This window comes from Penaeus vannamei, chromosome 6, assembly GCF_042767895.1.
Source record: "Penaeus vannamei isolate JL-2024 chromosome 6, ASM4276789v1, whole genome shotgun sequence".
NCBI lineage: Eukaryota > Metazoa > Arthropoda > Malacostraca > Decapoda > Penaeidae > Penaeus > Penaeus vannamei.
In genome coordinates this window covers 44,880,578-44,892,798 of record NC_091554.1, presented here as the reverse complement: position 1 = coordinate 44,892,798, position 12,221 = coordinate 44,880,578, and the positions used below count along the sequence as shown (strand labels likewise).

The 12,221-nt window shown below is 45.7% G+C and overlaps 1 protein-coding gene across 1 annotated transcript in view; it reads left to right on the top strand.

Annotated features, from left to right (window-relative positions):
• Positions 1 to 6,824, top strand: part of LOC113820847 (SET and MYND domain-containing protein 4-like) — a 19,968-nt gene extending 13,144 nt beyond the window's left edge. Inside the window, exons 4-5 of the mRNA XM_070123078.1 lie at positions 3,675 to 4,160; positions 4,398 to 6,824. Coding sequence (XP_069979179.1) covers positions 3,675 to 4,160; positions 4,398 to 5,114 — 1,203 coding nt within the window. The 3' untranslated portion in view covers positions 5,115 to 6,824. The remainder of the gene's footprint in view (positions 1 to 3,674; positions 4,161 to 4,397) is intronic.
• The last annotated feature ends 5,397 nt before the right edge of the window (positions 6,825 to 12,221 follow it).

The following is a 12,221-nucleotide window of genomic DNA, read 5'->3' as shown; positions in this document are numbered from 1 at the left end:
TCTCTCTCGCTCTCTCTCTCTCTCCTCTTCCTCCCACCCTCTCTCTCTCTCTCTCTCCTCTTCCTCCCTGCCTCTCTCTCTCTCTGCCTCCCCCTCTCCCTCTCTCTCCCTCGCTCTCTCTCTCCCTCCCTCCCTCCCCTTTTCCCCTCCCTCCCTCCCCTGCTTCCCTCCCCTCTCTCCCTCCCCTGCTTCCCTCTCCCTCTCCTTCTCTCCCTCCCCTGCTTCCCTCTCCCTCTCCTTCCCTCCCTCCCCTGCTTCCCTCTCGGTCCAGCTCCGTTCGGTTCCTGCGACCCTCTTTAAGGGGATCAGCCGCTTCTTTCGTCTTCAAGTTTAAAAAAAAAATGTAGACTGTAAATATGCGACGAGAATGCCCGTTCAAATTGTGATATTTGTTTCTAAACAAGTATATTGTTGATATGTTAAGAGTGTGTGTGTCCATTCATTTATTATGATTTTTTTTTTATTAATGATCAAATTCATTCATTCGAAAACCAAATTCTTTGAATGTATTCTAATCTATGGTTTATTTGTGTCCTAATTCTCGTTCAAAATAAAAACAACGTATTATTCAGCTCTAAACCAACTTCTTGAAAGAAAAAAAATATATATATTTTTTTATAAGTTCTTGAAAAAATATATATATTCGTGTGTATGGTTCAGTTCCGTCTTCTCATTCACCCTCGAACGAACTCAAATTTGATGCGTTCGAATCTATGGCTTGAATTGTGTCTGTCTGTCTGTATGTGTCTGTCTGTCTGTCTCTCTCTCTCTCTCTCTCTCTCTCTCTCTCTCTCTCTCTCTCTCTCTCTCTCTCTATCTATCTATCTATCTATCTATCTCTCTCCCTCTCTCTCTCTCTCTCTCTCTCTCTCTCTCTCTCTCTCTCTCTCTCTCTCTCTCTCCCTAAACCGACTTCTTAAGATGTATTCCCATTTGTAGTTCATTGACGTCTCGTTCACATTAAAACCAGCTTCTTAAATTTCATTCGAATCTATAGTACATCTGCGTTCACGGATTCACTCACTGTTGAAGCTGAAGTACAGAGAGTACGTATTGTATTGTACTTCCATTTCCTAGGAGCTTTCAGCGGCTCAGGCGTTCAGAGAAGATATTGTCATAAGTGTCTTTAAGAGGATATTGTCATAATGTGTTTTTAAGAGAATACTGCCGTGAGTAAGTGTCTTTTTAAAGGATACTGTCATGAGTGTCTTTAAGAGGATATTGTCATAAGTGTATTTAGGAGGTTGTTGTCATGAGTAAGTGTTTTTGAGAGGATATTGTCATGTGTCTTTAAGAGGATATTGTCATTTGTGTATTTAGGAGGTTGTTGTCATGAGGAAGTTGCCTTTAAGAGGATATTGTCATGAGGAAGTTGCCTTTAAGAGGATATTGTCATGTTTCTTTAAGAGGATACAATCATAAATAAATGTCTTTAGGAGGATATTGCCATGGGCAAGTGTCTTTAAGAGGATGCTGTCATGAGTGTGTATTTGCATCGTGGCTGATTGGTTGGTACCCGAACATGGCAAAATAACATGGTTTATGGCACCTCAGAGCGATTCGCATTTGTTTCATGTATTTTTATTGGTTGCCTTACCCTTAATATGTAGATGGACAACAAGCTCTGAATCTAGGTACGAGCGGTAAACAGGGCCTTTGTTCATAATTAAATGCCTAAAACCAGGAATGCCACGACTCTGATTTATAGCATTCTTTATTTTCCAAATTTTAATACATGAATATACCAAACACTAATTAATTCCTATATTTGAAGTTAATCTGAAACTTTCCCTTTGTCGATGGCTCGTGTTTAGAAAAAAAAATGTCTGCCGTCCTTCCTCACACCCGGACGCGCCCCTCTCTGACTCGGCTCCTGTGCCCCTTCCCCGCCCCTCTCTGACTCGGCTCCTGTGCCCCTTCCCCGCCCTTCTCTGACTCGGCTCCTGTGGCCCTTCCCCGCCCCTCTCTGACTCGGCTCCTGTGGCCCTTCCCCGCCCCTCTCTGACTCGGCTCCTGTGCCCCTTCCCCGCCCCTCTCTGACTCGGCTCCTGTGCCCCTTCCCCGCCCTTCTCTGACTCGGCTCCTGTGGCCCTTCCCCGCCCCTCTCTGACTCGGCTCCTGTGGCCCTTCCCCGCCCCTCTCTGACTCGGCTCCTGTGCCCCTTCCCCGCCCCTCTCTGACTCGGCTCCTGTGCCCCTTCCCCGCCCCTCTCTGACTCGGCTCCTGTGCCCTTTCCCCGCCCCTCTCTGACTCGGCTCCTGTGCCCCTTCCTGCCCCTCTCTGACTTGGCTCCTGTGCCCCTTCCCCGCCCTCTCTGACTCGGCTCCTGTGCCCCTTCCCCGCCCCTCTCTGACTTGGCTCCTGTGCCCCTTCCCCGCCCCTCTCTGACTCGGCTCCTGTGCCCCTTCCCCGCCCCTCTCTGACTCGGCTCCTGTGCCCCTTCCCCGCCCCTCTCTGACTCGGCTCCTGTGCCCCTTCCCCGCCCCTCTCTGACTTGGCTCCTGTGCCCCTTCCCCGCCCCTCTCTGACTCGGCTCCTGTGCCCCTTCCCCGCCCCTCTCTGGCTCGGCTCCTGTGCCCCTTCCCGCCCCCTCTCTGACTTGGCTCCTGTGCCCCTTCCCCGCCCTCTCTCTTGACTCGGCCTCCTGTGCCCCTTCCCCGCCCCTCTCTGACTCGGCTCCCTGTGCCCCTTCCCCGCCCCTCTCTGACTCGGCTCCTGTGCCCCTTCCCCGCCCCTCTCTGACTCGGCTCCCTGTTGCCCCTTCCACCCGCCCTTCTCTGACTCGGCTCCTGTGCCCCTTCCCCGCCCCTCTCTGACTCGGAGCTCCTGTGCCCCTTCCCCGCCCCTCTCTGAGCTTGGCTCCTGTGCCCCTTCCCCGCCCCTCTGGACTTGGCTCCTGTGCCCCTTCCCCGCCCCTCTCTGACTCTCGGCTCCCTGTGCCCCTTCCCCGCCCCTCTCTGACTTGGCTCCTGTGCCCTTCCCCGCCCCTCTCTGACTCGGCTCCTGTGCCCCTTCTCCGCCCCTCTCTGACTCGGCTCCTGTGCCCCTTCCCCGCCCCTCTCTGACTCGGCTCCTGTGCCCCTTCCCCGCCCCTCTCTGACTTGGCTCCTTGTGCCCCTTCCCCGCCCCTCTCTGACTCGGCTCCCTGTGCCCCTTCCCCGCCCCCTCTCTGACTCGGCTCCTGTGCCCCTTCCCCGCCCTCTCCTGACTTGAGCTCCTGTGCCCCTTCCCCGCCCCCTCTCTGACCTCGGCTCCTGTGCCCCTTCCCCGCCCCTCTCTGACTCGGCTCCTGTGCCCCCTTCCCCTGCCCCTCTCTGACTCTGGCTCCTGTGCCCCTTCCCCGCCCCTCTCTGACTCGGCTCCTGTGCCCCTTCCCCACGCCCTTCTCTGACTCGGCTCCTGTGCCCCTTCCCCTGCCCCTCTCTGACTCGGCTCCTGTGCTCCCTTCCCCGCCCCCTCTCTGACTTGGCTCCTGTGCCCCTTCCCCCGCCCTCCTCCTCTGACTCGGCTCCTGTGCCCCTTCCCCGCCCCTCTCTGACTCGGCTCCTGTGCCCCTTCCCCGCCCCTCTCTGACTCGGCTCCTGTGCCCCTTCCCCGCCCCTCTCTGACTCGGCTCCTGTGCCCCTTCCCCGCCCCTCTCTGACTCGGCTCCTGTGCCCCTTCCCCGCCCCCAGGTGGTGTTCTGCAGCGAGGAGTGCCGAGAGCGGGGCCTCGCCGACTTCCACGAGCAGGAGTGCGAGGTTCTGCCTGCTCTGGCGGCCTTCAGCGGCGACACTCCGTGCGTGCTCGCCTTCCGGATCCTCATGAAGCTCTCCTTCGCACGCCTGAAGGAGCTGATCCCCAGGCTGAAGAAGGAAGCGGAGACGCTCCCCCCGGAGAAGCTCGGGTTCGACGAAGACGGCGTATACAGTTCCTCCGACTTCCGTGCGATCTATCACCTGTGCTCGAACAAACAACACCATACCAATAAACAGCTCTTCGGCAGGTGCATTGAGGCCTTCATCGTCACCAAGCTCCTGGAGATGAGCAGGAGGTACTTCGTGAACAGCCGCGGCGAGGCAGTGTGTCCCAGCGAGGAGGACGTCCTGCTGACGGGGAGCACTCTGGTCTCGCTCATCATGAAACTCCGGTGCAATATATTCACTATTAAAGATTTACAGGTAAAGTGGGGAGTGAGTGATGGCCTTACTCGTAGCTACTCCTAAGTGCCACTGGAGGAATTTGGTTCGTGGAATTTCCTATTCTTTATTTTTATTTTTAGGATTAATATGTAATGAGATGGGTAGTTTCATGCTAACGTTTTCAAAAAAATAAAATAAAAATAAAAAAAAAATCCAAGAGATTGTTTGGCGCTATGACGGAAAAAATGTTTGAGGATTTGTTCTCTTGTGTTCCAGGTATCCTATAATTTCACCGGAGACGTGGTCGGGGCCAACGTCGGGACGAAGGTGCTCGCTACCATGAGTCTGCTGAACCACTCGTGCAACCCGAGCGCAGTGCCGAGCTACGGCAGCGACCCGTCCTCGCTGTATGCCGTGAGGTTCATCCCAGCGGGCGAGGAAGTGACGACCTTCTACGGGTTCCGCTACTACGAGAGGGACACCTCCGCGCGCCGCCACCACCTGCTCATCCACTACTACTTCCTGTGCAAGTGCGAGGCGTGCGAGAGCGACTGGCCTGAGAAGAGCCACTTCCCGGCCGAGGTGTCTATGAAGTGCCTGGAGTGCGCGGAGGCCGTCAGCTGCAAGACGGGCGAGTGCAGGCGCTGCCGCGTGGAGAGGCCGAAGCAGGGGGACAAGGACGGGTCGAAGGACGTCGTCAGGAGGAACAAGAAGGTCGGCAAGGAGATTCTGCGGACGGTGGAAGCCTACACCCACATACGCAACAGCCAGCGCTTCATGGACGGCAACAGCGAGGAGGACCGGGAGGTTATCAGTAAAGTTATTGAGTTGATGGACAAGCATGTGGTGCTGCCGTGCAAGCTTTATTACGAAGCACAAGAAACTTTGCAAGTCTACCTGAACCGAGCAGGGAAATTCATGTACGTGATTCCGGACAAAAAGGAAGAGAATTTAAACGACCTTTCTAGATTCTACTGGCCACTTCTCGCCTAAAGAGACTGTTAAGCCACAGCAATCAAATAAGGGCACTGTCGTAGGTCGTATTCCATGTTCTACGGACATGTTCTTACTGTAATGGACACATAACTCTTTAAATATAACACAGATAAAAATGGTTCTATTAATATGAAAATCACGAACTGGTATCCTAACAAACTAAAAGTACAATACCAACACAAAAGCACACACACACACACACACACACACACACACACACACACACACACACACACACACACACACACACACACACACACACACACTCACACTCTCTCACACACACACACACGCAGTGCAAGAGTTCATCAGTGCCTTCCAGAATGACAAGGTCCTACACGGTATAAAAATAAATCACCCAAGCTGTTCAAACTTGGTACAATAAGGAAGGGACGAGCTTTCCCAGTGCCTTCCATATATGTCCAATGGGTCACTGCTGTCAGATAATCAATTTATGAGTTTACCGATAATCAAAGAAAAGATTGGCAAAGAAAGAAAGTGTTTTTTGGTCGGAGAATCTAAAGAACGCCTGCTACTATATAGAAATTTAGTCAATTTGTGTCATTTAGAGAATAAATAACAAGTATTCTGTTTCTGGAAAAGCTGAAATACATGTGAGGTGCTTATCTTGGTTCAGTATTATTGCATTTAGAATCGAGGAAAGCATATATGCATAACACATAATGACAAGAAAAAAAAATGACGATGGATAGAAAAAAAGTTTCCACAATTCTGTCGTAGATCGTATGAACTAGTGTACAGCACCCTCACCGAAGTATACAGTGTATGTGTAGTAGTGAAACAAATCCTCGGAAAAATAACACAACGTAACCATGAAAGAGACAATGCAACGTTGCAAAATGAAAAAAAAAAGTATTTAGAAAGCTTTAGAGAAAGATCCCTCATCGTGTTAGTGACTGCAGTGACGTGAGCACATTACCTTACATCAAGCCAGTATATAAAATGTTATTGCTAATCCCCAAAGTAAATATAATCAGCTGATCCTTTGTTTTTCTATCCCATCCATAAAGAGATCTAGAATGTTAAAAAAATATTTATAATCCCCAGCAGTCTTACTTAAAATGATTCCCCGAACTATAAATGAATAAAAAATATATTATTTATAAGCTAACGGAATGAATTTGCGGATATAACTGTCTTAAGCTCTGTTTCAAATAATATAGATTACAATACATCAGGCTTTTGCCATAAATACTAGACGTAATAACAGAAGTGCCATAACAACTATATATTTAAGTTAGTAACGATTTTCAGAAATTGGTTATACTCCGTCAACTTAGCATGAAGTGTTTAGCAGTTTTCATTGATAATTTCATACCTTATTATTGCCGAACCATATTTAAATCGATATGAAATATAATTGTATGATTTCTCTGTAATTTGATTAGAAAAAAAATAAGTCTGTGCATGTTCTATAATATAATGAGTATTTTGGAATGTATTGTTACTGTCTTAGCTCCTATTAGTATTTTACAGCATATAAAATTTTCGCAAACAATTCGAATTTCACATATAAAGTGATTTTGTAAATAGTAATTTTATGTATTTTCCTAAGAGATATTTAGACTGAGAAATAGGGGTCCGTATCACCGGCCTTTTCAAAAGTTCCACGGTTCTGTAGTGTTATAATTGACGTGGCATCTGAAAATTAAATTTGATCACTTTCATTATTTCCTACGTTTCCCATATAAATGAATAAAATAAAGAAAAAGAAAACTGCGTTATTTATAAGCTAACGGACGATCTCTAAATAACACTACATTGTAAAAAAAAAAAAAAAAATTCAAATGTGTATAATTACATTCATCATCCTGGTATAAAGTGATATCTGAAACCTTAATGATCATTGAAGGCTTAATGGGAATGTTTTTAAAAATGCCATTGTGTTGCTCTGTACTGAGTATCAGGGTCGTGCACTCTCCCCGCTGCCACCCCATTCCACTACAATGACTGTAATCAATACTTTATTTAGATATGATCTCTTTCGTTATTTCCCTCATCCTCTATATCATAATGCTCTAAAAATAACAATCTATATTGTAAATAAAAATATTCGAGATGTTTAATTACATCGCTATAATCATCTCTAAATATACCGTAGCATAATCAGCTTGTAAATAAAAATACTCCAAATGTTTACTTACATGACCATAATCATCACTAAATACACCGTAGCATAACGATCAGTTTGTAAATAAAAATACTCCAAATGTTTACTTACATGACCATAATCATCACTAAATACACCGTAGCATAACGATCAGTTTGTAAATAAAACTACTCCAACGTAGCATAATCAGTCTGTAAATAAAACTACTCCAAATGTTTACTTACATGACCATAATCATCACTAAATACACCGTAGCATAACGATCAGTTTTGAAAGCAGCCGTTCAACAGTGACATGGAATGAGGATGACGCACGTTCCTCGAGATCGCCGCGTCGGCATGAGCGGGTCAATCGCTCGCCACGAATGGTATTGACAGTGTTTGCTTCTGCCTGGGTGGGCGGCGAACGTGGAGAACGGGGGCCAGGGGACGGGGGGGGGGTGACAGGGGACGGGGGCCGGTATAGCATTACATAGCAAGGCTCGGGGGAAGGGGGGAGGGAAGGGTGACAGGGGACGGGGGGGGGGAGGGTGACAGGGGACGGGGGGGGGGGTGACAGGGGACGGGGGCCGGTATAGCTTTACATAGCAAGGCTCGGGGGGAAGGGGGGAGGGAAGGGTGACAGGGACGGGGGGGGGTGACAGGGGACGGGGGCCGGTATAGCTTTACATAGCAAGGCTCGGGGAAAGGGGGGAGGGTGACAGGGGACGGGGGGGGGAGGGTGACAGGGGACGGGGGGGGAGGGTGACAGGGGACGGGGGCCGGTATAGCATTACATAGCAAGGCTCGGGGGAAGGGGGGAGGGAAGGGTGACAGGGGACGGGGGGGAAGGGGGGAGGGTTCCAGGGGACGGGGGCCGGTATAGCATTACATAGCAAGGCTCGGGGGGAAGGGGGGAGGGAAGGGTGACAGGGGACGGGGGGAGGGAAGGGTGACAGGGGACGGGGGGGGGAGGGTGACAGGGGACGGGGTCCGGTATAGCATTACATAGCAAGGCTCGGGGGGAAGGGGGGAGGGAAGGGTGACAGGGGACGGGGGGGGAGGGTGACAGGGGACGGGGTCCGGTATAGCATTACATAGCAAGGCTCGGGGGAAGGGGGGAGGGAAGGGTGACAGGGGACGGGGGGGGGTGACAGGGGACGGGGGCCGGTATAGCTTTACATAGCAAGGCTCGGGGGGAAGGGGGGAGGGAAGGGTGACAGGGGACGGGGGGGAGGGTGACAGGGGACGGGGGGGAAGGGGGAGGGTTCCAGGGGACGGGGGCCGGTATAGCATTACATAGCAAGGCTCGGGGGAAGGGGGGAGGGAAGGGTGACAGGGGACGGGGGGGGGGAGGGTGACAGGGGACGGGGGGGGAGGGTGACAGGGGACGGGGGCCGGTATAGCATTACATAGCAAGGCTCGGGGGAAGGGGGGAGGGAAGGGTGACAGGGGACGGGGGGGGAGGGTGACAGGGGACGGGGGGGGGAGGGTGACAGGGGACGGGGGGGGGAGGGTGACAGGGGACGGGGGGGGGGAGGTGACAGGGGCCGGGGGCCGGTATAGCATTACATAGGAGGGCACGGGGGAAGGGGGGGGAAGGAGGGAGAGGGTACATTTACGTGTATAGTGTTATATAGCAGGGAACGGGGGTGGTGGGAGGGGCGAGGAAACAATTACCGGTATTTCGTAGATGGGGACTGGGGGGGATGGGGACGAGGGGGCAAGGGGACACTTCCCGGTATAGCATTCCATAGCAGGTTAACTTTCTCGTGCTTGGCTTAACATATCTGCTTCGTTTTTGAAAAATTCTAAAAAAAAGAATGGCATGTTTCCTTACTGCGCAAGGAACAGAGCCCCTCCACGAAGAAGGAATAATAAATAAATACGAAAATGATAAATAAAAAGCGGTCAGTGGTAGTTCATTCCAAGCCACGCCCATTGCACCATCAATCTATATCATATATTGTAAAAAAAAAAAAAAAAAAAAAAAAAAAAAAAAAAAAAAAAAAGACAAATTATGTTACGAAAAATGCTCTCTAATCTTAACTACCGTGCCCTCCCCCCCCTCCCCGTGCACCCGTTCCTGTTATGGACGTGAAATAGATCGTTTAGCGACCTATTAGACGCACAACGGTTTGGGATCTGAACCGCCAAGAAGGGGTTAGACCTGGTAATTCTTTCCAAGAATAGTAGATGATTGCGGGTGTCTCAGTCTCAGTCTGTCTGTCTCTGTCTCTGTCTCTGTCTCTGTCTCTGTCTCTCTCTCTCTCTCTCTCTCTCTCTCTCTCTCTCTCTCTCGCTCTCTCTCTCTCTCTCTCTCTCTCTCTCTCTCTCTCTCTCTCTCTCTCTCTCTCTCTCTCTCTCTCTCTCTCTCTCTCTCTCTCTCACACACACACACACACACACACATATAGCTCAGATAGCGAAATAGATAGACATAGATCTTGTCGTTTTTTTCCCGAACCAACTGTATTTGTAGATCATTCAATGACAAGGTTGCCGGTTAATGTTTTTGTGTGTGGGAGGCAGAAAGTGTTGCATGTATTGATTCGAGATCTCGACCGTCTGTCATGGGACATATACGGGGCAGTAAAAGGCTAAGCCGGCTTTGGGACCTTCCTTGAGAATGAGTACGAAAGGACTTAGGAGTACTGAGGAAGCCAGAACTATGAACCCCAAAACAGCTGCTTCCAGATTGTCGTCCAAAAATGACCCTTACTGACCTCTCGGAAAGATCGAGTTGTTGACCAGGTGATGCCTTTCGAGGTTTGGTTCCTGCAGGAGTAGTCGTAGAAGTTAATGTAGTCCACTGGAAAGACACATTCCTTCAGGTTGAATCGGAAAATTTACGATAGAAGGGCGCGGTGAGGTTAACTGGCTGTCCGTAAAATATGAAGGTATTGCGTTGATGTCAATTATTCTTTTAATATAACAATCTTTAAGAATCTGTATACAGGTTTGTATATATGGATAAGTAACAAACTAAGGAGGTAAAATGAGGGCATGTAGAGTCAGTACCCGGTAGATTTGAATGCAGTGTTTTCATTGAAAACATTGCAACCCGTGTGATATGTATACACACGCGCGCGCACACACACACATATGTATATGTGTATATATATGTATATATAGGTATACATAGATAGATAGATTTATATACATTATATGATTCATATAACATACACGATTCTATATATCATACTTATAACATGTAACACGCTATACACTACTACCTCCTGCCTCTGACAATTAGATATATTCAGCGTGAACGATGCCGATCCAGTATGACTAGAAATGTTTCCCAAGAACTGAATTCCAATCGACAATAAAGAAAAAAAGCTCGTGTGGACTCACCTTAGACCACGCCTTTCCTGGATTTCTTTTTCCTTTCTTTCTTTCTTTAGCAATTTGCAGCTGTTTAAGAGAAGCCTGGTCGAGTCAACCAGGAATATCCTTGTGCAAACAGTATGGCTTCCCTTTGGCTTAGAAAATTAAAAGACAATTTAGGTTAGAAGAGTTCAAGAGGAATGGTCAAGGCCACTGTCTTCTGGGATGCAAAAGGGATTTGGCCAATTGACTTCCTCGAGGACACGAAGACAATTACATCTGCTTATTATGAAAGAGAAAACTCAAAAAAATATTGGAAAACACCCTGGAAAGCTGCATCATCGCGCAGTCTTCCACAACGGTAAACAAGAGCTGTGCTACGTGAGTTTCGACCATCCATCCCCCTTACAGCCCGGATTTGGCCCCCTTTTTTTGTTTCCAAAGTTGAAAAAAAAAAATTGAAAGAGCTTTTCTGACAAGAATGTTCAGGTGCATTGAAATTAAAATCCTTCCAATCAATTTTTAGTTATGGACTTTTTCCCCGAACTTTTTGAAGCCCCCTCATATATATGTATATATATATATATATATATATATATATATATATATATAATGTATATCTATATATATAATATACATGTGTATTTATATATATATTATATACATATGTGTATATATATATACATATATATATACATATATATATACATATATCACATATATATTACATATATATATGTATATATATATATATGTGTGTGTGTGTGTGTATTATATATATATATATATATATATATATATATATATATATATACACATATGAATATACATATATATACATATGTACACACACACACACACACATATATATAATATATATATATATATATATATATGTATATATATATATACATTGTATATGTATATATTATATTTAAATAAATATAAATATATACTTATATACATACATACATATATATATTATATATATATATTGTGTAAATATACATATATATACATATAGATAATACATATATATACATACATATATATATAATATATATACATAGATATATATATACATTATACATATACATAATAAATAAAAATATATATATATAAATATATACATTATATATACATATATATTATATATATAGATATATATAGTATATATATATACTATATATATATATATATATATATAAATACATTATACATATATATATGTTATGTATATATACATTCATATACATATATATATGTATATATATATATATAAATACATATACACATCATGAGTATATGTAGATATATAATATAAATACATATATACATGTATTTTATATATACATATTTATATTATATAAATATATTATGTGTACATATATTATGTAATATATATATATATTATATATATATAAAATTTATGTATATATATGTAATATATATATAATCATATAATATAAACACATATTATAATATTGATACATATATATCATATAATATATATACATATGTGTATGTAAATGAATAATATATATATATAATACATATATACAATATATACGATATATATGCACACATACATATATATATTTATATATATACATATATTTGATATATATATTGTGTGCGCGCGCTTGTGATATTTAAACAAGAAAC